Raw genomic sequence first — 25,454 nt, forward strand, 5'->3', positions numbered from 1 at the left:
GTAAGCATGTTCATTTAGTTTTTTTGATACAGTTTATACTGTACTATAACTTTAATTTAAGCATCTGGAAAGTATCTTTAATGTAGTAATTTGTAAGTATTTGTCAACTTAATATTTTTTTTTCATTCCTTTTAGTTCCAATGCCAATACAAACCTTCATCCTTTTTATAAGAGCAGGAGGAATGTACTTGTAAATCAGCTCAGCCATGAGTGGTAAATTATAGAGACAGTGGTCCTGTCATTTCTCTATAGCAGAAAGGCTTTTCTAGGTATTGGGTCATTTTTTTTTGGTAGCAGAGATAGGTTTTAAAGGTTTAAAGGTTACTTATAAATGGCAGAGGCAAGGAATAGTGACACCGCCCTAGAGAATGACCATATATACAAATAATCAGTACTCAAGTCCCTTCTTCACCCAAGCTAGGATCAGGGAGAGCCAGGCATAGTCTGCGAATGACTCAGCAGGTAGGTCTATAGGCTCCCCCAAACTCCCCATCTTCAACTCACTAGGATAGTGAGGTTGCAGCAACTACAAGAGACTTTTGTGTCTCATGAGACCCCTGCGGGATTATCAAAGGAGGATATGTCATCTCGGGCACGATTGTTGAACCCTTTTCGTTCGTACTTACAGCAACAAGAAAGAATGCCAAGAACACAATTAAGATGATGCATGACTCCTCTGGCAAAGAGGAGGATTATAGTTTTGGTAAGTATGTTGTCTAAGGTATAAGGTTGGCATAAATCTAGGGATGAAAGCCAAGGGTTTCATTTTTTTTATATTCCTTCTTCCCTTCTCTTTGGGATCAGCTGTCAGGCTGAGTACATGCTGGATCAAACAATACAGACGCTCCCCAACTTACGAACGAGTTACGTTCCGAACGATCGTTCGTAAGTTGAATTCGTTCGTAAGTTGCTTCAGTGCTATATTTTGTATTATAATTTATGTTTAAGGCCTATATAAGTATATTGAAGGTTTATATAAGTATGTTTAAGGCTTGTATAAGTAACCTGATTGGTTTGTACTGAAAAAAACATTTAATAAAATGGAGAGAATACGTACAGTACTGTACTACGTATGTTAGAGAGAGAGAGAGAGAGAGAGAGAGAGAGACACAGTATGTACATGTACGTAATAAGATAAATAAAATGAAGTTTAACTTACTTTTGGAAGATGTACTCGATGCTTAAGGAGATGATGGAGGAGGAGGAGGCGGCAGAGGAGGATTTTATATCATGAGAGGGTCATCGTCATCGCTGGAATGGGCTTCAAAAGTTACTTCCTCCTCCGTAACTTCAATGTAGGAAGAAGTTGAGGGTCGAGGAGAAGAAGATGAGGGTTGATGAGTATCTTCCTTGGAGGATTTACTAGAAACTGGCCGAAAGAAGCGATCTAACGACGATTGCATAGTTTTCTTCTTTTTTTCATCATAAATGATGCGGTAGCACTGTATGGCATCATTCAATTGATTTGCAACCTTTGTGCAACGTTCAATATTTGGGTCTTGCTGCTCGAAGAGTGCGATGGCTTTATCTATGAGCGAAAACCCCTCGGCCAAGAGTTTCGTCTCGAATTTCTTCATGGGGACAGTCGTTTCTTCCTCCTCCTCCTCCTCGACACGTTGCTGAGCCTCCAACTCCATGAGGTCTTGGTTACTCATTTTCTCCCCATGGGACTCAAGCAATTCCTCGAAGTCCTCCTCCTGCAGGTCAAGCTCGAGTTTGTCACTTAGGCCGACAAGAGTGCTGAGAATTTCTTTATTGATGCTCTCCTGATCAAAGCCACGGAAGTCGTTGACGAACTGAGGGCATAGAGGCCTCCACACGGCGTTGAGGTTGACCTCGGTAACCTCACGCAATGATGCATCAATGTTTTTTATGCAGTTAAAGATGTTATACGACTTCCAGTAGCTCCGTAAGGTCATCTCGGGGTCAGAATCCACTGCTTTCAAGGCCATCCTGTACGTCCGTCGGGTGTAATATTTCTTGAAATTGGCGATAACGCCCTGGTCCATCGGCTGCAGAAGTGAAGTTGTATTTGGCGGCAGGTACACAACTTTGACATCAGGATGAAAATCATCCAAGTTGGGGGGGGGGGTGGCCAGGGGCATTGTCCAGCACCAGCAGGATCTTGAATGGAATTCCATTTTCCCGGCAATACAACTTCACTTCTGGGATAAAATGGTGGAAGAACCAGTCCTCAAATACAGCGAGTGTCACCCATGCCTTCATGTTTGACATCCATATAACGGGGAGAGAGCTTTTCGTCACGTTCTTCAGGGCTCGAGGGTTAGCTGCCCGGTAAACTAGCAGCGGCTTCAGCTTGTAGCTCCCTTCATCATTCGCCCCAAGCATTAAGGTTAGGCGGTCTTTAGCCGCTTTATATCCGGGCATCGTCTTCTCCTCACGGCTAATGTAGGTCTTCTCTGGCATTTTCTTCCAAAAAAGACCCGTTTCGTCGACATTGAAGATCTGCTTAGCCGAATAGCCACCCTCCTCAATGATCTCCTTCAACACTTGGGGGAATCGCTCGGCAGCCTCTTTGTCCGCAGATGCTGCCTCTCCGGACACGGACACATGGTGGAGATTAGCCCTCTTCTTGAAACGGGAATACCACCCGTGGCTGGCAGAAAACGTTTCTTCGGCAGCGCTTTCCCCAGCCTTAGCCTTGACATCCGCAAAGATAGATTTGGCCTTCTCCTGAATGAGCATAAGGCTCAGAGGAATACGCCGCTGCTGCTGATCCTCGAGCCAATTGGTGAGAAGTTTCTCCATCTCTTCTATGATTTTCCCTCTTTTTTTGCTAATGATCGTCGATTGCATCGGCACTGCACCTTTCACATGTTCCATTATACGATCTTTCTGTTTATAAATGGTACCGACGGTCGAACGATTCAAGTTGTATGCCCGTGCAACGCTCACCATTTTCTCACCCGTATCAAGCTTCTTTATTATTGCCACTTTCGTTTCAAATGAAATGGCTTGTCTCTTCTTTGCACTACCACTCTCACTAGAAGCCTTTCGCTTTTCACCAACCATATTGAATAATGGATGCACGAGATATTTAATGATAAAAATGAAAAAAGTTCTTTGCGCACTGGAGATACGTTCACGCACTTACGCACTGCAACGAACTGGGCAGAGGAAGGTGGATGCTGGGTGAGCTCTCACAGCGCCAAGCGTCGGTATTAGCGGCGGAAAGAAGCACTACTCGGAAAAAGGCGCGCAGTACAAAATCTAACTTACAGCATCTCTTTCCGAACATTTTTCGACACACGCGCAGACATGTTCGTATGTACCGTTGTTCGTAACTCGAATGTTCGTAAGTAGGGGAGCGCCTGTATGCTCAAAAGCTTAATAAATGAGTATCCATTCTTACAGATTCAGTATGATAGATAGTAACTCCCCCATCCTCCTTTTAACATCATCTTCCTTTCTTAGAGATGTTTATTTTTTAGATGACTCAATACAAGTTTTCCATGAACTTGTAATGGGGCAGGTCTTAACAGCCTCAATTTCCCATAAGCATTGCTGTGTAGGAGGTTGCTGAAATCAGTACTCCTTAATTCTTTCTAGGACCAAGAAAATAAAATTTTTCAGAGGGAATTCCTCCCCCGAGTGAGTCTCGTATACTGTATAAAGGACGTAGTTTTTTATAGCTTTGAAAAACAAATTTTGTTCCAGTGCAAAATACAAACTTTCAGCTCTTTAATAGAGAGCATTATTTCGGTATTATAGAGCGTTCTTTCGGTGAAGCTGAAAATAGCCGATAATAATTTTTTTTTCTTTTGTTTTTTCTTTGTTATTTAGGGTATAACTACCCATGGCTAGTCAGCGCGGGCGAGTGGGGTAGGTTAACCCTCATGCTTACACCAGTGCTAGCGACTAACCGTCACTTTTTATTTCGGCTTGGTAGAGTAATAACGTAGTCTTTCTCTCCCGCCAAACCTTTTTAACTGGTTTACGGTTAAAAGCAACTAGACTAAAGCTTGATAAAAAGTCCCTTTCTTTTAGATCTGGCTTCCTTAGAGCTCACGGGGTCCCCATGCAAGGAAGGTAGCAAGAGGTCTTTGGCCTCTACTTCTGTTGCTCGTCCAACTTTTGCTCTGCTTCGGCAGGCAAACATGTGCAGTGGCTGACAAGAACTCCTCTGAGTGACTTGTCGGGTAACCCTAAGGAGTAAACCCAGAAACAAGCTTCGGCTATGTTCCACAGGCAACACTCGTCGACGTTCAACTTGAGGAGGCAGAACCTTAGCTCGTTGACGGGAAGCAGAAAGTACTGCCCAGAGGTTTGCCTCTAGGTGTTGGATAATTTTCCCTTTTGAGAGAGAGTTAACCTCCACCAGGTGTTGAGCAACTTTCCTTTCCAATGGAGAGTTCCTCCACCAGCCACTGTCAAATCTACCCACTTGGAGGGAGAATTGCAGATGGCAGCAACAGAGGTTGGTCGCATCCCGTCTGCAGGAGAGACTACCTTTATCTGTGGGGTTTTCTCTTCGGAGGATTCCTCCGGCGGAACCTGGTTTCGTCCATGCCTTGTCCTTGCTCTTTGGAGCTTGTCGACGAATGAATTAGGTGATTGCTTTAAATTCCTACTCACTGCTGCCACAAATAGTCTTGTTGCAATTTCCCCTGGGGTCTTTGCCGCGGAGGTAAACGATTGTCGGTCGCTTGCGGCCTCCTTCTCTACCATCGACGAGTCTCGTAGGCCTTAAGTCTTTTAGGGTTATTGCCACATCATGCTTTTGGGCACAACAAAGCTTTTAGAGCTATGTGAGTCCAAGCTCTTCGGGACCTGCGCCTTATAGTTTCTAACTCTTAACAAGTAAGAAACAACTGGTCTTCAAGTCCAGCCCAGCCTTTTTAGCTGCCTTCCGAGGGGATGTCATAGGGGTACTCACCACCCCACTTTTTAAGGGAAAGAGTACTAAGAGGACCTTAGTTTCGGAGCTTTTATGCCTGACAACCCAGGTTATGTATTACGGTGAGCCCTCGCTACTTCGCAGTTCGATTATCGCGTATTTTTTTCATAACGCATGTATATACAAATATCGTGGATTTTCCGGAAATTTTGAAAATAGCCGCGATATATGAAGACCCCAAATATTTTGTTAATTCCATTAATGATTAGTAATATCTGCTCTTACTGATGGTTCATTGCATTACATATGACACATAATTCAGTACAGAAAGAAATAAAACACGAAAAGAGAATGTGATCATACGATAATTCAGTATACATAGTAAAATTAAATCGAACATGAAACGCAAATCAGATGCAGTCTGACTTTGTCATATTTGAATGGTGTAAGGCTGCTGATGGCTACTACTACAAATGTAATGGATGTGCATATTTTCCATGAATCTTTTGTGTGTATTCGTACGTAGTACTGCATCCAATAATATTCTTTCTTGCAAAAATCACATTTCGAATAAGCGTACATATCCTACAACAAAACAAGCGTAAAATAGCGTACGTAAAGCATACTGTATATAGTACCTTGTATTTGAATTTGTAACTACTACGTAGTATGTAAGACGGACTGTGATTGGTTCCAGTGCTGATAGATGACGAATCAGCTCCCAAGTTTTGTAATCTAGCCTGTGATTGGTGTTTTGACCGCTTCTCTGATCCGCAGCATCTTCTTGCAGCCACTTTGTTTGCCGCTCTCTCGCCGGGTAGATGCTGCTACGTTACTGTGTAACTTTAATCTGTGCTGTGCGTGACTGTTTGAAGTTGAACTTTCTGTTTAACCCCTACAATGGCTCCCAAGCATTCTGCTTCTACTAAGGCTGGTAGTGAGCCTAAATGCCACCGTAAAATGATGACGATTGCTGAGAAGGTGACACTTCTCGATATGTTGAAAGAAGGCAGAAGTTACGCGGCCGCAGTCCGCCATTTTGGAGTGAACGAATCCACCATTCACTACATTAAGAAGGACGAGGCGAACATTAGAAAGACGGCTGCCATCACCTTTAGCAGGTCAGCGAAGCGAGTTGTTTCCGCTCGTAATAAAACGATCGTCCGTATGGAAGGTGCTTTAGCAGTCTGGATTGCCGACTGCCGGAAGAAGAACATAGCCTTGGATACGAACACCATCCGAACCAAGGCTTTGAGTTTGTATGAGAATTTTGCGGCAAAGGAACCTCAAGACGACGATGGCGACCATGCTGAAGAAGACGAAGATGATGTACTAGATGAACCTCAAGCAGGGACATCCACTGATTCCCAGCCTCAGAAACAACGTTTTTCCGCCAGCAAAGGATGGTTCGCAAAGTTTCAGAAACGCTTCGGCCTGAAAAGCGTTTCCCTGCATGGCGAGGCTGCTTCCGCTGACACTACCGCTGATGAAACTTACGCGAATGAGACATTTAAGAACATTATCACTGAAGGTGGATACAAGCCCGAACTAGTGTTTAGTATGGATGAGACCGGCTTGTTTTGGAAGAGAATGCCGTCGCGAACTTTCCTGTTCAAATAAGAAGCCAAAGCCTCTGGCTTTAAAGTTTTCAAAGATCGTGTTACCCTCGTGATGTGTGGCATTGCTGCTGGATTTTTGCTAAAGCCGGGGCTTATTTACAAATTGAAAAACCCTCGCGCTTTGAAAAATAAGAATAAGAATCTCCTTCCCGTGTACTGGATGCATAATCCAAAAGCATGGATTACGAAGATGCTGACCTCCAACTGGTTCCACCAGTGTTTTATCCCGCAAGTCAGTAAATATCTCTTAGAGAAGAGCTTGCCATTTAAGATCCTTCTCCTTATGGATAACGCTGGTGGACACGCAACTGATCTGTCGCATGAGGGCATTCAGGTTGAGTTCCTGCCAGCCAACACAACGTCATTAATTCAACCGATGGACCAGGGAGTTATCAGGGCGTTCAAGGCCCTCTACACGAAGAATACCTTGGCGGACCTCGTTGCGTGTGTGGATGCTGCCCAAGATGATGAGGATGAAACATTCAATTTGAAGGCATACTGGCGGAAGTACACAATAGCCACGTGCCTGAAGAACATCCAGAAGGCACTGAAAGAAATGAAACCTGCTACTGTTAATGCGAGCTGCAAGATGTTGTGGCCCCAGATTGTTTACGATGACAAGGGATTTATACCTGCTGAGATTCAACACTCTGCAATACAGAAATCTGTGCAGTTGGCTGCGATAATTGGAGGTGACGGGTTTGGCGATATGACGACTGAAGACGTCGACGAGTTGTTGGACTGCCATTCCCAGCCGCTAACTGACGCAGACCTCGAAGACCTGACGAAATCAGCCAGTGAAGAAGACAGTGAAACACAGGAAGAGACCCAAGAAAATGTCGAAGAAACGGGCTTAACATTAGAACGGCTTGCCAAGCACTGCAACCTTGCGAAGGAGTTGAAAGAATTGTCGCAAGAGTGGGACGAGGATATGGTTCGTTCTATGCAATTCTGCAACAAAATTGATGACATGATTCCCTACAGGATGCTCTTCGAGCGAAAAAAGAAGCAGCGGCAGCAACTTCCGATCACAATGTTCTTCCAGCCTCGCAAAAAAGAGCCAGTTCCTCCTGCTACTATGCCTTCGGAAGAAATTGAAGAAGTGCCCCAGGAAGAAGTTGAAGAGGTGTCCCAGGAAAAGACACCTCCGTCTGAAGAGACGTAAAATACTATCATTGGCTGCACAGTAGAAGACATTATCAGCTTCATCATCATCATTTCTACTGTGCAGCAAATTCATCGCCATCATCATTCAAGTTTTTCTTCAACTTCTTTCGTGGTGAGTACAGTAACAATCTTTATTTTTAAATATTAAACTTAGCCGGTGAATATATAATAGCTGACGTCTCCGACGGCTCGACAGAATTCAAAAACTCGCGAGCGATCGCCATGAAGGTAGCGGGTGTGCCCACCAGCGCCGACTATCGGCCAGATACCGCATATACATGTAAACAGCTCCAGTTCTTCTCTGTCGGTTTCATCGACAAGTCGATTCCACTCGCTATTATGACCTCGAGTTTTCTACCGAATTGGTGAAGTACTTGGTTTTGGTTTTATTGCTTTCGCCGTGTTGGATTATTCAATACTATCCTCAAAAGAAATGCTTTTGAAAGGAGAGTAAAAGTGTTTTGCCCTTGCTCTTTTATCTCTGGTTTTTTCCATAGAGTAAAAATGGCCGACCCTTCCCTTAGTGTACGGAAGTGTGTTTTAGGCTTTTAGCAATTATCTTATCACGTTATAAATTGTTGTTGTTAATTATAGATTTTCCTCTATATATTTTATATCTCACCCGCCTTTATTAGGCCTCTTCGATTAGCTTTCCATTTATACTAAACATCAAGATAAATTTTATGTTTTGTTTATATGCGGCCTTACCTATTCCTCCCCTAGTCCGAGAGTAGGCGGTCCTAACTTGGAAACAGAAGTTAAACAACGTTGAGCCCATTCAACTTTTATTTTCGTTAAGTTTAAATCATTTGCTCTGTAAGAGTTATGAAATGAATATTTTTTAGTAGATATTTTATGAAAGATTTTCTTTGAATAGTCTTCGTGCTGTTTCAAAGATGAACTAACGTTTGATTTATTTATGCTACGCAGTTTGCGCTCTATCGTTACGATAGAGAAAGAGAGAATCACGGTTTCACTTTGCAGAAAGAGTAAATCGATTTTGACGTTTTGTTCATTCTTCTTTCAAACTGAAATGTTTTAAATACTAATTTAAAGGAACTTGTTAATTTTCAATTTCTTAGTCCTTTCAGTTTTTTCCTTTGGTCAAATAACCTGTTTATTGACGAAGGGTGAGTGGGTTTTTCTCTTCTGTGTGAAATCAAGAGAGAGAGAGAGAGAGAGGAAGAGAGAACGTTCCGATCTTTATTCTCGTCCCAAGCGAGTAACGTTGTTCTCGAGTCAGTTTTTTACTCTCGTCCCAAGTCTCTGTACGGGGAGAAAGGATAAAACGTTTTTAGTTTTTATTCTCGTCCCAAGGCACTGTACGGTGAGAGATTGAAAACGTAGTTTTTAATGAACTAGTGTTTAGTCTCCTCCCCAGTCACTGATCCTTTTAACTTTATATATTTCCGTTTTATTCGATATATATGTTTACTGATTTTTGCTTGTATTAATGTGCTTACATTATACGACTTATTTCGCAATTATAACCTTTTGATGTAGGGGAGAATTGCGTGCTTCAGGTAGAAATCAGTTTTATTCATGCCTAATGTGAAATTATTGAAAAATTCGATTTCAGTGAAGTAAGTGCAAAAACAGAAAATCGTAGTGATAAAGTGATAATTGCGCAAAGTGTTTTTTAGTGTTGCGACCGAGGGTTCGTCTGTTCGTGCTTGTCGTTCACCTAGTCCGAGACCTCTTTCAGGCTCCCATGCTACCAGGGAGAAGTAATGTCGTAGGACTTATGGGGACGAGAGGCTTTAACCAACGAACAAACGTTCCCTCTATGGTATCGGGCGTGTCTAGCAAGATCGCCCCTACCATAAGACGAGCGAGGCTGTTTTTCTCCTCGTCATCCGAAGGCTTCTCGCAAAAGAAATCTTGGAGCAAAGTTTCTAGACCCTTAAAGCGGAAGTCAGTCCATTCAGGACAGGTCCAGCGTCCTGGCTGTAGCCATGGGGACAGCTCTGACCCTTTGCAGTCGTCGGAAGACGGTTCGCCTATTAAACGCAAGCGTAACACGGGGTCCGAGGGTCGCGGTAAAGGCAATGTTTTGCCAACACAGACGTTACCGTAGTCTCGGCCCGTCCCGACTCCTGTTGATCCTAAATGGGTTGTCCTGCAGGACATGCAGACTAAGCTTGCCTCCCTTATGGAGAAGTATGACGTTGAGCAGGTTCACGATGAACCTTCGCTTTCGAGTCGCCGTTACACTAAACGAGACTCTGGCCGTCAGCCGCCCAAATGAGCATTTACTCGTCCGTTTGACGTTATGAAACGTGATGTCGGTAGTTTGTCACGTCAGTCACGTGACTTGGATTCTTACTCGCTGCAGTCCCGTGTTGACTTTCAGCCGCTGCCGCAGCCTCGTGTTGACGTTCAGCCGCTGCCGCAGTCTTGTGTTGACGTTCAGGACGTTCGCCAACCAGCTCAGTTGCCTTGTTTTGACGTTGAACGTCAAGCACCGCAGTCAAGAGTTGTTTTAACTGCTCTATCTAGGCAGTCAAGGCAGTCTCGACTTGACGTCGAGCGTCCTCCCGCACCTGTTGTTGTTGCTGGTCAGTCCTTTAAGCAGTTACATGACGTAGCATCCTTGACTGCTACTGATGCTCCTTTGCGTGTGGACTCTGCTTGTCAAGCATTGCCACCACGGCAGGTCTCTCCCTTGCTTGAGACTCGGCAATTGTCGGACGAGGTTCCTTCAGATGAGGAAGTTGCTGATCCCCCTCCTACTGATATTCCCTTGGGGACTCTGTCAGACGGAGAGGAGCCTAAAGCTGCTCAGCCCTCTATGGACTTTAAATAAATCATGCTGATTTTTAAGGATCTTTGTCCGGACCATTTTGTAACTGCTGCTCCTCGTTCGCCTAAACGTCAGAGTTTACACTAGGCCTAGCTACTTCGAAGCCGTTGTTTTCTAAGCCAGTGCTCTCTCGCTCTTCTAAGAGAGCTTTACGTTTGCTAGGCGACTGGTTGATCACCAGGAGGAGTTTGGGGGAGACAGCCTTTGCTTTCCCTCCTTTTAAACTGGCTTATAGAGCGAGCGTCTGGTATGACACGGGAGAAGTTCTCGGCTTGGGAGTTCCTGCCTCTGCCCAAATAGACTTCTCAAGCCTCATAGACTCTCCCTGGCACCTGGCCATGAGACGCTCCAAGATTTTATGGTCGGCTTCAGAGCTAGACCATCTCCTGTTAGGAGTTTTTCGAGCGTTTGAAGTTTTGCTGTACAATTATGTCATGCATAAACAAGGCTATCAGGGATGGCTCCATGATCTGACAGCCACGTTCTCTGTAGGAACAAGACTATCAGGGATGGCTCCAATGATCTGGCAGCCACGTTCACTGCAGGAGTACGTAAGATGCAAGTGCGCTCAATGTGTTCATTGTCAAGACAAACTTCACGATGAAGTCTACCAAGCTGTCTTGACAGCATTAAGGGAAGGCGACTGGATGGTCTCTCTCGACCTTCAGGATGCATACTTCCACATCCCGATTCATCCAAACTTTCAACTACATCTGAGGTTTGTGGACGGGAAAGTAATGTACCACTGTCGAGCACTGTACTCCGACCTCATTCCTGCTCCTCTTGTTTTTTACAAGGCCCTTGCAAAATGTTAGCAAGCTTTCTACATTTTTTGAGGATTCAGAGCCTCCCTTTATTTTGACGACTGGCTAATCAGGGCGTTCGTCATTATATCGCTGTCTGGAGAGCCTCTAATGGACATTAGACCTAACCAAGGAGCTAGGTCTCATAGTGAACGTAGAGAAGTCGTAACTTACAGTATCCCATCCCAGACTATTCTTTTTTTGGGAATGGAGATACAGTGTGATTTTTCGACCCTTTTCGTCTCCCGCAAGAATGGAACAAGCTCTGTTAAAAGTCCTTCACTTGCAAGAGAAAAACAGTTGCTCTGTAAGAGTTTGAACTAGCCTCGTGGGAACTCTTTCATCGCTGGAGTAGTTTATCTCTCTGGGGAGACTCAACCTATGCCCTTTCCTATTTCACCTAAACATTGGAACAAGGAGAAGGGCTTAGTGAGTATCTCTTTCCCAATCTCCAACTCAGTCTAGACATGTCTGACTTGGTGGGACAGCAACATCAGACTTCGAGAAGGTCTTTCTCTTGCGATCAAGAACCCAAACCATGTGTTGTTTTCAGATGCAGCGGATTTTGGTTAGGGAGCTCCACTGGACAGTCTGGAAGGCTCGGTTCTTTGATCCACGGATCAGAAGGAACTCCTTTTAAGGCAGTAACATCTCTCCTTTGGCGAGATTTGTGCAGAAATGAATGTCTTGGCGGATGGCCTCAGCAAAAGAGGACAAGTCTTCTCCATGGAGTGGACGTTGCATAAGACTATGTGCGAGAAGCTATGGATGACATGGGGTCTACCCACCATAAATCTTTTTGTTACTCTCTCTGACAAAGAGGCTCTCGACTTACTGCTTTCCAGTTCCAGATCCAGAGGCAGCTCACATAGACGCTTTCCTGCTGGACTGGTCTCACCTGGACGTTTATGCCTTTCCACCTTTCAAGATCCTAGACAAGGTGCTGCAGAAGTTCACCTCTCACGAAGGGACCAGGTTGACATTGGTTGCTCCACTCTGGCCCGCGAGAGAGTGAGTAACAGAGGTACTTCAATGGCTGGTAGACGTTCCAAGGAGTCTACCTTTAAGGATGGATCTCTTACGGCAGCCACGTAAGGAGTCTTCATCAAAGCCTCCCCGCGCTTCGTCTGACTGCCTTCAGACTATCGAAAGACTCTCAAGAGCTAGAGGATTTTCGAAGGGGGCAGCCAGAACGATTGCGAGAGCTAGGAGAGCATCTACCATCAAGGTCTATCAGTCGAAGTGGGAAGTCTTTAGAGACTGGTGCAAGTCATCATCCATTTCCTCTTCCAGTACCTCTGTAGCCCAAATTGCAGACTTTCTCCTACATCTGAGAAATGTTCGCTCCCTCTCAGCGCCCACTATTAAGGGCTACAGGAGCATGTTGGCGTCTGTGTTCAGACATAGAGGCTTAGATCTGTCCAATAATCAAGATCTCCTTAAGTCCTTCGAGACCTCTAAGGAGCGTCGTATGGCAACTCCTGGATGGAACTTAGACGTGGTCCTAAAGTTCCTAATGTCCGACAGGTTTGAGCCATTACATTCAGCCTCCCTGAAGGATCTCACCCTCAAGACGCTTTTCTTAGTGTGCTTGGCTTCGGCTAAAAGGGTCAGTGAGATCCATGCCTTCAGTAGGAACATCGGCTTTTCTACAGATAAAGCCACATGTTCACTTCAGCTTGGTTTTCTTGGCCAAAAATGAACTGCCTTCTCGTCCTTGGCCTAAGTCATTTGATATACCTTGCCTGTCAGAGATCGTAGGCAACGAGCTTGAAAGAGTGCTGTGTCCAGTTAGAGCTCTGAAGTTTTATTTAGCTCGGACTAAATCCTTACGAGGTGGATCTGAGGCCTTGTGGTGCTCAGTTAAGAAGCCTTCATTGCCTATGTCAAAGAATGCTTTGTCATATTTTATTAGATTTTTAATCCGAGAGGCTCATTCTCACTTGAGTGAAAAAGATCGTTGCTTGCTTAAGGTTAAGACACACGAAGTAATAGCTATAGCAACTTCCGTGGCCTTTAAGCAAAACAGATCTCTGCGAAGTATTATGGACGCGACCGTTTGGAGAAGCAAGTCGGTATTCGCGTCATTTTACTTAAAAGATGTCCAGACTCTTTATGAGGACTGCTACACCCTGGGTCCATTCGTTGCAGCGAGTGCAGTAGTGGGTAAGGGTTCTACCACTACATTCCCTTAATTCCAATATCCTTTTAATCTTCTCTTGAAATGTTTTTAATTGGGTTGTACGGAAGGCTAAGAAGCCTTTCGCATCCTTTTTGATTTGGCGGGTGGTCAAATGTCATTTCTTGAGAGCGCCCAGATTAAGGGTTTTGATGAGGTCCTGTTGTATGGGTTGTCGCCCTAGATACTTCAGCTCCTGGGAGTCTTTCAGCATCCTAAGAGGATGGCTGGGCTTCGTGAGGAAAGCGGACTAACAAGGCAGAGTAATCGTTAGAGTCAGCTTCCTTACCAGGTACCTATATTTATTTGGGTTTTGTTATGATATAACTGTCAAAAACTCTAAGCATATACGCCGTAAACTGTATTAATACTGGTCTCTACCCACCACCATGGGTGTGAATCAGCTATTATATATTCACCGGCTAAGTTTAATATTTAAAAATGATATTTTGATTATAAAATAAATTTTTGAATTTACTTACCCGGTGAATATATAAATTAAAGGCCCCCCCTTCCTCCCCGATAGAGACCCAGCGGGATGAGAAGAACTGGAGCTGTTTACATGTATATGCAGTATCTGGCCGATAGTCGGTGCTGGTGGGCACACCCGCTACCTTCATGGCGATCGCTCGCGAGTTTTTGAATTCTGTCGAGCCGTCGGAGACGTCAGCTATTATATATTCACCGGGTAAGTATATTCAAAAATTTATTTTATAATCAAAATATAATTTTTTTATACTACTTTAATATTCTAACATTTTGATATTTGTACCTGTTTTAGTTTAGGGTACTGTAGTACATGCATTAAGTGTTCTGTACATTAAAGGGTAGTTTGTTATCAGTACTACGTAAAGGGAAGGTTTTAAAAGTCTGAATTTACATGTTAAATAAATACATAAATATGGTGTCCCTACTTCGCGGATTTTCAGCTATCGCGGTCGGGTTTGGAACGTATCTACCGCAATAAACGAGGGTTCACTGTACTCGTCTTCCTTCCCATAACCAGACATATAGTATTGGAAATGCTGTCTACCTTCATCCTAGACAGTTCCTTCCTAACTTCCGATCGTAGGTTTTAGTTTTAGAAAATACTGAGACCAAAAATTCACATAAGCTAATCTGTTGTCTGGAAGGGAACATTCGAGTCTTGCCGATCAGAGAGGAAGAAATACAAACAGTTTCCTCGTTCATAGGAAGGAGGAAATCTCAGTTACGAACATTTATCAGCGTTCTCCAACCGAATTCCAGACACAACTAATAATTCAGGCTATGCCCTAATGATGTTCTGCCTTCCCTGTCTGTGTTACAGGTCCGTAGATGGACTTATACATACATTACCTGTCCAACAAAATATTGAAGATAGGTCTCAATCTTACCTTTCGCAAGTAGTTGTGTGTAATTGGTTGTTATCGACCAGTCTCTTGCCTGAAAGCGATCGCTAAAGAGATTCGCTGTAATAACTTCCTCAAAGGGGTACTGGGTACCCGGGTTTACCGATTTGTAACATACTCGACCAATACCCATTGGATTGGTGACAGTTAAAGGACAAAATTCTCCCCTACCTTTCATAGCCAACTCACATTGGATTGGTGGCAGTTAAAGGACAAAATTCTCCCCCCACCTTTCATAGCAGGTGCGTGCAGCTGGTTGCACGTCTTGACATCAACTTGAGAAGTTATTTGATACGCAATCTCTAGACCCCTCAGGAGGAACCGAGAAGAATTGATTTTTTGCTTGAGGGTCAAGGTCGCTTGTTCCACTCAATGGAACTTGCTAAACGGGGGGGGGGGGGGACAGGTACAATCCTGGGGTATTGTAGACCCCCCTACGGGGTATTGGTTGACCAAGTATTCCAGAGCCCTTCCCATTTTCCAATTATGGGGGGGGGGGGCGATTTTTTCCTCACAGGTAAGTTGCTGGTACAACCTGTCTCCCGCAGTCTTAATAGCCTTTCATGAACGAATGCCTTCTCCTGTAGGAGTGCATACCACTTCCCACCAGGGTGCTGTGGAAGATAGGTCATACGAAAATTCCCTTGTCCATCCTACTCTGGCCTGAACATAGACTCTAGTTTCGCAAAGAAATGTTGGTTGGTGTTGCGCACCCATTCACTGAGCAAGGTTTTGCCTGACTAACGCCTCACTTCTGCTACACGTAGTGTTCTCTTGTACGAGTCTTTCTATCAAGACCCGCATATATACACAAGAAGCATTATCCGGAATTAAGGAGATTTCTACTTTGCGATACCTGGGCAAGTTGAGAAAGGCACGTGCTGGTAGATCTGTTGCCAGTAAGAACTGGGAAAGGTGCACAAACTAGTGCGCAGTTCTAGCTCTCACCTTGCGAGTGCACGCTCCCAGTTTGGGAAACTGGAAGGAGCGCGCTCTACCAGTTTTCGCCACAGGATTACGTACACACTCCTCACAAACGTACACTGGTAGTAATTACCTGTAAGACCCGAGAAAGGCTTACTTTTCCAGCTCTCACCTCGCGAGCACACGCTCCCACCAGGTCGAACTTGAAGAGGTGGGCAAGCCAGCACACCTTACCAGCCTTCGCCATGCCAATGCTTGCCCTTCATAAGAGGAATGGCAGGTAGCTTCCTCATCACAGACCAATCTTCCTCAGACTGTTCCACCATTGGTCAAGATCACACTAGGCAAGGTCTTTCCATCAGGGGATCAAGTACCAGCAGAGGCTTTTTCTCAAGAGGCAAATTGCCAGCACCAGGGACAAAATGGCTGGGGCATCTAGCATCTCTCGAGAAGGTAGTGCCCTACGACTGCCTCTACATACAATCTCTACAGTGGCAGATGACCTTCTGATCTCGCACATAGACCCACCAAGTACCCTAGTACCGGTTGGACTCAAACAGAAGAGAGACCTGAGTTGGTGGGTGTTAGGCACCAACCTCCTCAGAGGAGCAGATCTTCTCTTTCCTCCTTTGGATTTGTTGCTTTTCACAGTCTGTTACACCTAACAGCATACAGGCTTTAGTCCAAATCCAAAAGGTGGTACCACATAACCTCCTGGAAATGAGGACAGCCTACCTGGCCCTCAAGTACTTTCATCAGCTCCTTTCAGGGCCTTACGTAGTGCTGATGAGCGACAACACTACAGTAGTGTCCCACTTAAACAAACAAGGAAATACTTTTTCACAGCACCTATTCCTGCTAGCTGTGAAAATCCTCTGGTGGATGGAAGAAAATTTGTTTACTTCAACAGTTCGCTTCTTTGCGGACACAAAGAACATGCTGGCAGACAATCTTAGCATAAGGACTCAGATAGTTGGCTCCGGGTGGGTTATCGACCTGTCCGTGACGTCCGTCAACCAGAACTACCTGTGTATGGCTCACCAGTACCAACCACTCAAGTGTTTGGGCAGGACGCTTTTCAACATCAGTGGTACAAGATGGATGTCTATGCGTCCCCCCCCCCCTTCTGCTAGTAAGGAGACTATTGATCTGGTAGTAAGGAGGTTATTGAACAATGTAAGGGCATTGTAAAATCTAGCAATGACCCCCATAGCTCCACTGTGACAACATGCAGAGAGGTTCCGGACCTTCTGCATCTGCTCACAGAGGCACCTAGAGAGCTCCTTCCACTTCCCGAGCTACTCAGACAACAACACGTGAAGATTTTCCATCAAGTGATACCATTGCTATGTCTTCACACTGAAAGCTATCCAGCAACTACTCACAAAGAGAGGCTTTTCAAAGCCAATTGCTAGGCGCATGGCAAGATGCCTCCGGGGGTCGTTGTCTGCAGTGTATCAGGGGAAGTGGTCCGTCTTTTGTGGTGGATGTCGTGGACGGGTGTCTCTCCACTGAGTGCCTGTATTCTAGCGGTAGCGAAATTTTTACTATACCTCAGGGAGGAAAAACTTCACTCGGTGTCAGCCTTAAACATTGTCTTTGAACTGAATCGAGTTAACATTTTCTCCTTGACAGAATTGTCACTCCTCATATGGAACTTTGAGCGTTCCTGGCCTCAGTTGAAAGTTAGACCCCCTCCTTGGAACGTTGACAAGGTCTTTACGTTTAAGGAAAACGAGCCCCTTATGAACCTTTCCGTCAAGCCTCAGACAAAGGCTTGATTTTAAAGACAACTTTTCTTCTTCTTCTGGCCTAGAGTCAGCGAGCTGCAGGGTCTCTTACAAAGTTGCCCATTCAAAGGAATGGGGGGTCACACTCAGTTTAGTCCCTTAGTTTGTTGCAAAGACTCAAAATTCGTCTGTAGTGGATCCTGAATTCGGAGCCTTTCAGATTGAGAGTCCAGTCTGTAACAGACGATCCTGATCAACTGTTACTATGCCCCGCAAGTGTGCTGAGGTTATATCTCAAAAGAACGGGAAGAACTCGACCCCAAATCAGCAGGCTCTTTGTTTAGCACAGAGAAGACCAAGAGGAGAATCACAGAAAACCCAATCTCCTCGTGGATCAGGCAAGTGATAAAAAGGGCACTGTCTTCAGCCCCTCGCCTTCCAATAGATTCCCCCATGCATACGATGTTAGGAGAGTAAGTACTTCCCTGGCAGTCAGTAAAAATTTTCTGTGCAGCAGGTACTTCAAGCGGGCAGGTGGAAACGTCAAACAACGTTCACTGCTCACTATCTGCAAGACATAACCCACAGGAGCCTAGACACATTTTCAACAGGTCCTGTGGTGACGGCTGAAATCATTGTCTATACATGCCAGCTCCTTTGTAGAGCAAGTAGCAGATGGTCAAGGGCAGACATTATACCCGAATGTGAGAGTGACTGGCCACTTCCTACTTCACCCTCCCCTCTCTTGGGGCGCAACATCCTAGGAACTCTGCACAGCTGACCTCATCTATATGCGGGTGAGTATCATGCTCTTTGGGCAACCTGATATATGTGTATATATTTGATATGTCCCCGTTCTCTGGTCATGGGAAGTCCAGCAAAATTTAAATTTAGTAAAGGGCTCAGCCCAACTCCATTCTAAATTGTATATTCACAGAAACTCTTTATTCCCAACACTAATTGCCCAGGCCGTCATCCTAAGAGGATAACGAGGTGCAAGGATCCCTCAAGGTCAACCTGTACAGAGCACAAGAAGCCATCTCGGGACAGTTACCAGCCAGTTAGTATGCAGTCTTCCACAAACCTAAAAGTGGGTCTCCATAGTAAAGAGCGGAAGGTTTGTATTCTGCGCTGGAACAAATGACAAATTTAGAAGTAATTTTTATATTTCCTGGCAATACAAACCAGGAGCTCTTTACACACATAGTACTGACCCGCCAGCCTCTACCCCCTGAAAGTCCTGCTGCAATTACATAAGGGACGGTTAGACGCTAGTGCTAGTGTGAGCTGGACAGTTAACCTAACCCCACCCCCCACTAACTAGTGGCGGGTAGCTATACCCTAACAAAAAAAAAAAAAAGGTTATCAGCTGGTTTCAGCTTCGCCGAAATAGTACTCAATAGTAAAGAGCTCCAGGTTTGTGTTGCTAGGGAAAATGAAAGTTACTTCCAAATTGGTCATATTTTTTAAATTTAAAATTTCTGTAGTGAATAGTAATTTTCAGTCATTATTTATTTATCTTTACAGCAATGGAAGATGCTGCAGACAAGCCAGGTCGGCTATTAGTGGTGTTGGATAGTTTGCGATGCATGCCACCATATCACCTTTGGCCATTAGCAGCACCGCTCACAGCTTCTATCAAGTGTTTGTTGCAACCAGGTGTTCCTCGTAAGGTTTTAGGTAAGCTATATTTATTGCTATTAAATTTTACTTTTGATATACTATACCACATTAAAAAAAGTATTTTTCATCAATTGTTGTTGAACATTAAATTGCTAAACCAAGAATTTTGTTCAGGGGAAGCTTTTAGGTTAGTTATGTTTGACCTAATTTTTGTCTTTATAAATCTTTTAAAATTTTGCCAAGCTCGTCATTAATTTTTACTTGGGTATAAAACGTCATTTGTTCCGTAACCGAAATACAAACCACGCTATTTACAAAGGGTTTACTTTTAGCGCAGCTGAAATGATGAGCCAATAGTTTTAACGAGGGTTAATTACCCCCGCGCTAGTTAGCGGGGGGTGGGGAAGGGTAGCTTGCTACCCCTCCCCCCTCCACACACCGGTGACTTGCTTCACTTCACTTTTGGCTCGGCGGTGATCAGACGTGCCTGCTCATCGCCTTCGTGACAGCCTTTAATTTTCTGCTTTTTCTTTTCAGCGTGTGTGATTGGTTGGAAGTTGACCTTCAGTTATTTCTTTACAATGCGTACATGCCCTGGAGTTGCCGGTCGTCCTTGTGGGACTTTCATGTCGGACGTAAATACGGATCCACACACCCTCTGCCCTCAATGTCGGGGCCGACGGTGTGACCAGGAGAACATGTGCCGTGAGTGCAGGGAGTGGTCTGCCTCCCAGTGGGAGAGGTTTGGCCGTCGGCGTAAGAAGAAGTCCAAGAGAGACCGTTCTCCTCCGGGGTTAGCCTTGAAGGAGGAAGGTTCTCGGGACTCTTCTTCCGCCGCCCAAACCTCCTCCGAAGCTCCCCCTCGTCCGCCTCCTAAGGAGAGTCGGCCGAGTGGGAGCGCAGGCCCTTGTTCTGTTTCCCGTCCTTCGGTGGGGGGAGAGGGCGTCGCCTCCCATAGCAAGGCGGTTCCCCCTCCTCCTCCGGGGGAGGTTATTGATAATGCCTTATCCAGTGATGATCTTTTACAGATTTGGTCGTCCCTGGGGCTTAAGGGCTTGCCCTTCAGGGTCTCTCTTATTGACCTTGTCTCGTGGGGGGCCGCTGTTAAGCAGTCGCCGGTGGTAGCAGAGGTAGACCCTCTGTCTATTGTCGACGTCGTGGTGACAGAGGCCTCCGACGTGGCTGGGCCTTCCGCCGCAGGTGCTGTTGCGGGTGATGGTGCTAAAGGCTCTCCTCCTCCTTCCGTACATCCTTCGAAGGGGGAAGTGAGTCCTTCGGTCTCGGCTGCTGCTCAGCTTCCTTCTGAGGGAAGTGCTTTAACGGAGACTCCCCTTCGGAGGACCGATGGTCCCGACGATCTCCCCCGAGGCCGCCTCCGCCGTAAGGCTCACCGTCCGCTACGCCACAAGGGGCTCCCTTCTCCTTACAGGGGGACTAAGAGGCGCCTTTTTGGGTCTTCATCCTCCTGGGGGGACTCTCCTCGTCAGCCTCAACCTACAGCTCCACCCTCCTTGAACCTCTCTGCAGACCGCTCACCATCTCCTGCCAGATCTTCGCCTTCTGGAGAACTCGTCACCCGACGGGCAACGGTCCCTTCGGGGCTAAGGGATCCTTCCCTTACGCGAGCAGTGAAGCGCTCTCCTGCTCGCCAGCGCTCTCCTGCTCGTCGACGATCTCCTGCTCGTCGACGATCTCCTGCTCGCCGACGCTCACCTGCTCGTCGGCTCTCTCCTGATGTTCGCCCCCCTCGTCAGCGCTCTCCTGCTCGTCAGCGCTCATTTGAGGACCTTCGCCCTGCGGTCTCTGACCACCCTTTAGTTCCTGCTGAACTCCCTGCTCACCATCTGCCTGGTCCTGTGGCTACGCAACATCGTGCTGCGCGTGTGTCAAAAACACATGTTCGCCAACGCGCCAGCGATCTCCCAGTTCCTGCTCGTGAACGCGCGGCGTCACCTGTCCTTTCACATGACACGCGTCGACCTTCTGCTCGCCAGCGATCACCTACGCGCCAGCGATTACCTCCTCACCAGCGTTCACCTGCTTGCCAGCGCGCACAGGCGATCTTAGTATCGCCTATTCAACAGCGACAGCTAGCACGCCAACGTTCTCCAATGCTCCTGAAGGAACATGGTTCGCCAGCTTCTAGCTCGCCATCGCGCGATTGCCCGCCTGCGCATGCTGCTCGCCATCGCTCGCCATTGCACGATCGCCCTCCTGCGCATGCTGCTCGCCATCGCTCGACCCTGCACGATCGCCCTCCTGCGGATGCTGATCACCATCGCACCCCGTCACGCGATCGGCCACCTGCGCATGCTGCTCGCCATCGCTCGCCCCTGCACGATCGCCCCCCTGCGCATGCTGCTCCTCATCGCTCGCCCCTGAACGATCGCCCTCCTGCGGATACTGATCACCATCGCACCCCATCACGCGATCATTCACCTGCGCATGCTGCTCGCCATCGCTTATCATTACGCGGTCATTCACCTGCGCATGCTGCTCACCATCGCACGCCAGTGCGTCAACATACTACATTGCGCCATCGCCAACTTGAGCGACAGCACTCACCAGCTCGTCATCGATCGCCTGTGGATCTACATTGCCAGCGATCTTCCTCACCTACGCGGCAGCGCGTTCCCGCGCCAACGCTTGCGTTCGTCGCCTCGGACACGCGGTCATTTACCTGCCCACCCTCGCGCCCACTCGCCCGCGCGATCGCTCGCCTGCGCGATCGCTCGCCTGCGCGCCCGCGCGACCACTCGCCTGCGCGCCCGCGCGACCGCTCGCCTGTGCGCCCACGCGATCATCCACCTGCGCGCTCGCCCGCGCTCCCGTGCGACCATTCGCCTTCGCGCGACCATTCGCCCTCGCGCGACCATCGTTCGCGGCGAATTCCACAACCGGTGGTAGCAGCAGGAACGCGTGCTCCTAGACGGCACTCGGGATCACCTCCATCTAAACACAGGTTGGTATTGCAGGACGAAGAGAGGTTAGTACAGCATTCTTCCCCACCTTCTTTTCAGGCAGGTACCGTCGTGTCCACTCCAAAGGATCGCCCGATCCCTTTCCCTTTAGCGAGGATTTCGGATTCTGTGTCCTTGGAGCAGCAGACTTGGTTTGGTCCGCTGGCACGGGCGTTAGTGAGGGTTATGAAACCAGCAATCGCCGGCCAGGGTAACAAACCAACGGCTGTCTCTCCTACGCTGAAGAGAAAGAGAGGAGTGGACTTCGTGGTGACTTCCCCCAGGGCGAAATTGGTTCCCAAGAGGTCGGTCGCGAAGGTCCCTTCTCCTGCACGAGTACTCTCTCCTTCTCCCGTGGACGAGGCCTTTCCGTCCTCAGGTGAGTCCAGTGGGACGGTAGTCTTCCCCTCGGCACCAGGGGGGGAGACTTCGCTTCAGGCAGGAGAATCGTCTCGTGAGGAAGGGGCCCCTCGAACCTCGTTGTTGGGATCCTGTATCCCTCCCAGGAGGGAATCCAAGGATGCCAAGACCGTCCCTAAATCCTCTGCAAGGATTCGTCAGGAACCCACGACTACCCAGGGGAATGTCCACGTATCACCCCAGGAAGAGATTCCTGGGGCAGGAGACTTAGCTGCCAGCCCGCAGGGAGGAGAACAGCAAGAATCCGAACATGCCTTCTGGCAGGTCCTAAGCCTGATAAGGCAACTTAACAGACTTACGGATCCAGTCATCGCCCCCCGTGAAGGCAAAGACACGATTCTGGATGAAGTGTTTGACGTTCGGAAGGCCCCTAAGACCAGTGCAGCTGTGCCCTGGTCTCGGGGGCTGAAGAGTGCCAGGGCTAGGGCCAACGCTCAGCTCGCACTTCTTGCCTCCTCCAGTCATTCCACTGCCGGGAACAAGCTCATCCCTCCTCCTCGCCTTCAGCAGAGGAGGTATTTCGAGATCCTGGGTGAGCACAACCTCGCTCTTCCTCTCCATCACTCTGTGGAGGAGCTGGCGAAGGGAGTTCCCCTTGAGAAACTCTCTGCCCGGCAGGTGTCGTTCTCGGCGGCAGAGATCCTTAACCACGAGAAGGTCGCTAAGTGTGCCATGCAGGCCACTTCGTGGCTGGACTTCTGGCTAGGATCTCTGGGCATCCTATTGCGATCGGAGGACTTGTCCAAGGAGACCAATAGGAAGGCCCTAGAGACCTTCTTGCTCTCGGACACCCGCTCCATCGAGTTTTTGGCGCACCAGGTTACCACCCTGTGGGCCAACTCGGTGTTGAAGCGTCGCGATGCTGTGTCCGAGAGATTCCATCCGAAGTTCCCCGCCGTAGATGTGTGTAGGCTCCGACATGCTTCCCTTCTGGGGGAGAGCCTGTTTGAGCCTCAAGACATGGAGCGAACGGCTGAGAGGTGGAGGAAATCCGGCACGGACTCCCTCCTCCACAGGGCCCTTACAACTCGGCCCTATAAGCCTCCAGCCCCGCCACAACAGCAGCAACAGCCTCGTAAAGCTCCCAAACAGGCACCGGCAGCTAAGAGAGTGGTGTCTAAGCCCCAGCCCTTTCCAGCCAAGGTCAAGAGGGGCGGTAAGTCCTCCAGGGGAGGCAAGACTCCTAGGGGTGGCGGCCGCGGCCGCAAGCCCTAGGGGTGGCAGTCCCCCTGCATGTCCACCTGTGGGGGATGCCTTCAGCGTTGCGTCCGCAGGTGGCAGCAACACGAGGCCGATGCTTGGACGGTCTCAGTGATCGGCCAAGGTTATCGCGTCCCGTTCACGACATCTCAACCTCCCCTCACAGCGAATCCAGTGTCGTTGAGCTCCTATGCCACGGGATCAGCAAAGGGGCTGGCCCTTCAGGCCGAAGTCGAGACCATGCTCGAGAAGGGTGCTCTCCAGGAGGTCGTGGACAGCTCCCCAGGCTTCTTCAGTCGACTCTTTCTTGTAAAGAAGACTACTGGAGGCTGGAGACCCGTCATCGATCTCTCAGCTCTGAACAGGTTTGTCAAACAAACCCGGTTCAGCATAGAGACAGCAGACACGGTCAGACTTGCGGTGAGACCACAAGACTTCATGTGTACACTGGATCTAAAGGACGCGTACTTCCAGATCCCAATCCATCCGTCTTCCAGGAAGTACCTGAGATTCTGCCTAGACAACAAGATCTACCAGTTCAAGGTGCTGTGTTTCGGTCTCTCCACAGCTCCTCAGGTGTTCACCAGAGTGTTCACCCTGATTTCATCTTGGGCGCACAGGAACGGCATTCGTCTCCTTCGTTACTTGGACGATTGGCTGATCCTAGCAGACTCGGAGTCGACCCTTCTTCAGCACCGAGACAGGCTTCTGGATCTTTGCCAGGATCTGGGGATCGTGGTAAACCTCGAGAAGTCCTCTCTGCAGCCGTCCCAACGACTGGTTTATCTAGGCATGCTAATAGACACCAATCTCCACAAAGCCTTTCCATCAGACGACCGGATAGCAAGGCTGAGGAGGGTGGCGGAACCCTTCCTCAGGCGAAAAGAACTCCCCGCCCAATCATGGTTGTGTCTCTTAGGCCACCTATCCTCCCTGGCCCGTCTGGTTCCAAACAGCCGCCTCAGGATGAGATCCCTTCAATGGCGGCTCAAGTCCTCCCCCCGGAATTGACTATGTTTTCGGACGCGTCAAAGGAAGGGTGGGGGGCGCTCGTTCTGAACCAGAGGGCCTCAGGCCTTTGGTCAGAATCAGAAAAGTGCCTACACATCAACCTGCTAGAATTGAAGGCCGTCTTTCTGGCTCTTCAGCAGTTCCAACGGTCCCTGGCGGGTCACTCCGTGGTGGTGATGAGCGACAACACCACGGTAGTGGCTTATATCAACAAGCAGGGAAGCACTTTTTCGCAACAGCTATCCCATCTTGCAGTAGAGACTCTGAGGTGGACCGAAACCCACTCGATAACACTATCAGCTCGCTTCATTCCTGGCAAGAGGAATGTGCTCGCCGACAGTCTGAGCAGGGCTTCGCAGATAGTGAGTACCGAGTGGTCTTTGGATCCTCAGATAGCCAACAAAGTCCTGACTTTGTGGGGTTCCCCGACTGTGGACTTGTTTGCGACAGCCTTGAACTTCAAGCTGCCCCTGTACTGCTCATCAGTCCCGGACCCCAAGGCACTCTGGAAAGATGCTTTCCAGCAACGGTGGGACAACATCGACGTGTACGCCTTCCCACCATTCTGTCTGATGAGAAGGGTGCTCAACAGGACCAGACTATCGGTCAACTGTTCCATGACTCTAGTAGCTCCGCTATGGCATCACGCGGAATGGTTTCCGGACCTTCTGCAACTCCTGTCGGAACTCCCAAGGGAGCTTCCTCCACGACACGAGCTTCTCAGATAACCCCACTCCGGCGTCCCTCACAGGACCGTAGCCTCGCT

The 25,454-nt window shown here is 47.8% G+C and overlaps 1 protein-coding gene across 2 annotated transcripts in view; it reads left to right on the plus strand.

Annotated features, from left to right (window-relative positions):
- Positions 1-25,454, plus strand: part of IntS2 (integrator complex subunit 2) — a 213,099-nt gene that overhangs the window by 137,846 nt on the left and 49,799 nt on the right. For both annotated transcript variants that reach the window (XM_068383054.1, XM_068383055.1), the window contains exon 14: positions 19,002-19,154. In XM_068383054.1, the coding sequence (XP_068239155.1) occupies positions 19,002-19,154 (153 nt within the window). The remainder of the gene's footprint in view (positions 1-19,001; positions 19,155-25,454) is intronic.

Source organism: Palaemon carinicauda, chromosome 11 (assembly GCF_036898095.1).
Source record: "Palaemon carinicauda isolate YSFRI2023 chromosome 11, ASM3689809v2, whole genome shotgun sequence".
In the NCBI taxonomy this organism is placed as follows: domain Eukaryota; kingdom Metazoa; phylum Arthropoda; class Malacostraca; order Decapoda; family Palaemonidae; genus Palaemon; species Palaemon carinicauda.